This window comes from Apis dorsata, unplaced genomic scaffold, assembly GCF_000469605.1.
Source record: "Apis dorsata unplaced genomic scaffold, Apis dorsata 1.3 scaffold_429, whole genome shotgun sequence".
Lineage (NCBI taxonomy): Eukaryota > Metazoa > Arthropoda > Insecta > Hymenoptera > Apidae > Apis > Apis dorsata.
This window is the reverse complement of record NW_006263682.1, coordinates 596,208-600,904: the sequence shown is the minus strand read 5'-3', so window position 1 is coordinate 600,904 and position 4,697 is coordinate 596,208. Positions and strand designations below refer to the sequence as shown.

Here is a 4,697-nt window from a genome sequence, read left to right as displayed (position 1 = left end):
ATATATATATATATGTATATATATGTTATAGTACAATGAAAATTGGTCTGCGTGACGAATGATAAAAGCATGATCGACATTGCTTGACTCGGTTCGATCGGGACATCATTCACGCGCGCCTTTCACGGCTTAATTTACTAACGCTACAGTGCGTATCCGTACGTGGTAAATCTAAAAGGAGTTTAATTTAACGTGACGCATAAATATATACAGATATTTACACGATTGTGTGAAACATTTTGAAACATTTTCTTTTTTTCTTTCTTTTTCTTTTTCTTTTTTTTTTCACGATCGATTTTTTTCTACGAACAACACGGGAACCAACGGCTTCCTGTTTGGCAACTCCCTTCACATGTAGATACGTCGCAAATCTGAAGGCGACGTTATCATGTTGCACTGTGGACACAGCTTTTTCGCACCCTGAAAGGTTGAGAATTCTTCTCAATTCTGATTTCAATTCGTTACATTTTCAAAGATTTTCGTGCCCCAAAGAATATTACACGTTTAAACATTTTTTTTACTTTTCACTTCAAATTCAAGATTTCATCGATTCTAAGATTCTCAGAGTGATGAATTTTCAATTATTTCTAACAATTGTTTGATATTAAATTCGAGAATTTTCTTTAGATTAAGAAGAAAAAGAGAACATACTTTTAAGAAGAAATATACTCGTTTACACTTACCAACGTGTGTAACCAACATTGCTCGCAATGCACGTGCCAGCAGCAGACAGAAGTCACCGGTTTCTTATATTGCTCCTACGAATCACACACGCTATCTTCAATCGACAAGTAGTACGGCGTACGATTATTCTTACCGCTCAGTTCGAACGAATTACGAAAAACGAAACGAAAATGAAAATCGAAATTTTCATTTTCGAAATTTTCCAAAGGAGAGAACAAAAAAGGAGAAAAAGAAGAAAAAAACTCACCATGCAAATGAGACATTTGAACGGTTGGCCGCGCATTTCCGCCTCGAGTTCCCGAATCCTTCCTCTCAGCGCCTCGATCACCGGCGTGTCGCCGTCCCTTCTGGGCGACGTCGAGACGCCCTCGTCCTGCTCGCTCTGGCCGAGAGGGGTCGTCGTCCCCGGTTCAGGCTTCACCTCCACCAAACCTTGGCCGATTTGCTCGGGCGTGTGGGGCGTGTTGGGCGCGTTCGGCGATATCACCGCTTCCCGAAGGGCGTCTCTCTCCTTCTGCTCCCTCGGCGTCCCGTCCATGCGAGGCGCGACCACATCGGCCTCGGAATACTGTGCCGGCCCAAACTCGGCCGCGTCGTCCCCGTCGACCACCAGATCCACGTCCTCCTCCTCCTGGTGATTCGATCCACTGTTGCCACCGGCCGACGAACGATTGCTCGACGACGTCGCCAAACCTGCGGCTACGCGATTTGTCGTAAATTAAATATTTCTTCTTTCTTTTTTCCTTTTCGTCCAATATATAATTCCAATATATATCTTTCGGATACAATTTTCTTCGCAAAGCGCTCTGCTTATAAAGTAAAGATCTCGAAAGAAGTTAAAAATTTTATCGATCGTGGGCGGCGCACAAGTAGCATCGAGAAACAGTCAACTATTCGTTTGAAAAATGAAAAAAGACAGCGTTAATGAATATCGTACACGTAAATGTGTAATAATGCAATGCAATCGAAATAATTTAATATAGCATTTGATTATTCGTACGTGTAACAAGATTGCCAGCGCGATATTTTCAGCATTTGAATATAGGAGAATATAGAAAATATAGATATAGCTCGTATGTCTACGGGGAAGATATATTTTATTTGATGTTATATTATCAATATAAACTTACCAGAAAATCCTCCTACGAGCATGGACGATGCTCGCACTCTTCTCTGCCCGGCCCACTCGTATTCCTCGAAAGTTTCCGCATCGCCCTCCACGTCGACCTCCTCCTCGTCCAAATTGTTTTGGCCGGCAGGATTTCCGTTATTGTGTTTGTTTAAGCATCTCTCCACGTGCTGGTTCAATTCCTCGGGCGTGCCGGATAGCCTCTCGCTGCACACGGGGCAGGATGGCTCGTCCGCTTTCCGTTTCCGGTTCTTCACGCGGATCCTAGCCTGTACACATTCCAAACCTCACGTTTTCAAAAGATTTCGAAAAAAAAAGAAAAAAATACAGGTGCATATCTGCATGGATGCAATTCTTCGTTCGAAAATTTTATCATTCTCTCTTTCCCCTCCCCTTATTTTATTTCTCGATCCCGAAACAAATACGCGGATTGCGCATCCACGAATTTGACGTCGTATTTCGGACGGATGCTCACCTGTCTATTGGCCTTGATCCTTTTGTAAGTCTCCCATCTTCCATGAGGCGTGCCATCGGCGGTCGAGGGTGCATGGAGCATCGGCCCGTGAGGATGATCCTGGGGATGACCGGGTGGCAAGCTCGACCTTGAAGCTCGCGCCCGAGAGGAAGCCGAGGATATCTTGTAAAGTCTGTCGAGTTCCTGGGCGAAATGTTGCTCGAGCTCCTGCGGCCTCACGGTCACTCCGCATGCCGGGCAGCAGGATGGATCAGATGGAAATTTCTTTTTACCTGGAAACGATCGGTGACGTTTTTATCCTTTCCACGAATGGTAACGAATCAATCTTTATTTATAATATTCTTACTCGCGTCCCACTAAGAAGATGTATTATTTAATTCATTTTTACAAGATTTTGGTGTAAATAGTTTGATTTTTTACAAGTGTAAGTAACTTGAAGTTTGTACTTTTACGATATTTTTTTACATAGCGAAGATTGGGATACGTTCGTTGTTAAAAGAAACATTTATCAAATGAGTTCGAAAAGAATTGTGAAAGAATTGTGAAAAATGTTGGTTTACGAAGAAGAAGAAGAAGAAGAAGAAGGAGATTCCGTATGCTGAAGTCAAATAAACTCTGTCGAGCAGTTCCACCTGCTTACGTACCTTCCATGTTAACATAAATTTTAAAACGAAATCAAGAACAATCTAATTTTAATTATCACGCGGTGTTAATTGTTGTATGTGTGAATCTCTTCTCTTTGTATGTATGGCAATGACAGAATAAATAAAAGAAATATCGAGAGAGATAGAAAAAGTTATCGAGTTATCGAGTATAAAATTGTACGGAAATTCTAATTATCGATAATTGAAAGAATCCTTTAATCCTATAGGCAGTGTATCGATTTTGCGGTACATCTCGCGCAATTTCTAAATTAATCAAAAACCGATAGTACTGAACTTTCAATAAAGGACGTTGGAAATTCAATACAGAAATGGTCAAATCATAAAAGCGTTAATAGAGATTTTTAGATAGAAAAACGATTACAATTTCAAACGTACGTTTGAATAAAAATAGATACAAAGTTAAAAAACGGCTTATTATCATATCAACTCGACTATGTATATCTAAATTCATCGATTGAAAACGTTTTCTTCATCCACATTCACATTCTCTTCCATCCCACGTATCTCGAAGAAGCGACAAATATGAATTTCGTCAAAAATATTTCTCAATACCTCGAACCAAAAACTTCGAAAACACAACAAGGAAGAAGCAGGAAGTTACGTTTCAATTTCTGTTCCAAGTATTGGGAAAAAGTGGAACGAACATTAAATTGAGGAGGGAGGAAGATTAGAACATCTTCCTCCGCGAATGACGAAGCTCCAAAGATAAAAGATAACTGGGGAACGATTTGGCAAAGAGGAGGCGCGAGAATCGTAAGTTAGTTCGACACGAGGAATCTTGTTTCTTCAAAGCTACCGTGCGTGCCCTCATCGTTTATTTGGAGAACCCGAACCGGCTATTCTCGAGCCGTTTAACATATTCTCGAGCCCGCTTCTCCTCCTTCTCCTCTCACAGATTCCTCTCGTTTCCTGTCTCCGTCCATTCTCTCCTTCCCCACCCCGAATCCCACGAGTTCGTTTTCTCTCGCGCCTCCGCGTTCCCTTTCCCCTTTCAATTAGGTACACTTGGAAATTTATGTCCGCGCCCTGCCACTCGATATTCCTTTCTTTATTGAAACAGACACCTTGCGCTCCCTTTATAGCCATTGCGGATGGCTTCGATTCGAAATAATCGCGATGCAAAATACCGGCGAGTCCGCTTCCTTCCTTCTCTTCCTCTTCCTCTTCTTCCCTTCCTCCCCTCCCCAGTTTCGTTTCATAATTCGACGACACCTCGATTATTGCGCAACCTTCCTCGATAGGGGGATATTGGCCTTCACGAATATTCCATCGTTTTTACTACTACTACTTATCATTTCAATCGATATTCCCGATATCTCTCTGTCTCTTCATTGATTGTTGATTAATAAGTTTGATTTTCTTCTTCCTCTACTTGTTGTAGTTGCATTAATAAGAGAGTTTAGTAGATTTGTCGCGTTGATATTATTTCTCATTCACTTAGAATTAGTTATAGTATATAGTTTTTGGATGATTAATAATAAATTCGATCGAAGGTTGTTAAGTTTTGTAAATAGAAATAGCGATAATCTAAATGGAACAATTGATAAACGATTCGACGAAACGGCACTGGATCTCGGCACCCCCTCTTCGTAATCTTTGAAATTAGAATACTACTTTCAGGGTAGCTGAAGAACTCGTTTCTCCGGCCGTATAATCTTATCGATGTAATCATCAAAACCCTGGAAAATGGTCAAGGGATGCGATTTCCATTTACGAAGTTCCATCTGCTCGCATAATTAACGGA

At 41.2% G+C, this 4,697-nt stretch overlaps 1 protein-coding gene across 1 annotated transcript in view; it reads right to left on the bottom strand.

Moving 5' to 3' along the window:
• Positions 1–260: 260 nt before the first annotated feature.
• Positions 261–4,697, bottom strand: part of LOC102671587 (E3 ubiquitin-protein ligase Rnf220-like) — a 135,174-nt gene continuing 130,737 nt past the window's right edge. The window contains exons 6-10 of the mRNA XM_006619709.2: positions 2,289–2,560; positions 1,815–2,082; positions 932–1,383; positions 684–758; positions 261–420 (exon numbers count right to left, since the gene is read on the bottom strand). Coding sequence (XP_006619772.2) covers positions 349–420; positions 684–758; positions 932–1,383; positions 1,815–2,082; positions 2,289–2,560 — 1,139 coding nt within the window. The 3' untranslated portion in view covers positions 261–348. The remainder of the gene's footprint in view (positions 421–683; positions 759–931; positions 1,384–1,814; positions 2,083–2,288; positions 2,561–4,697) is intronic.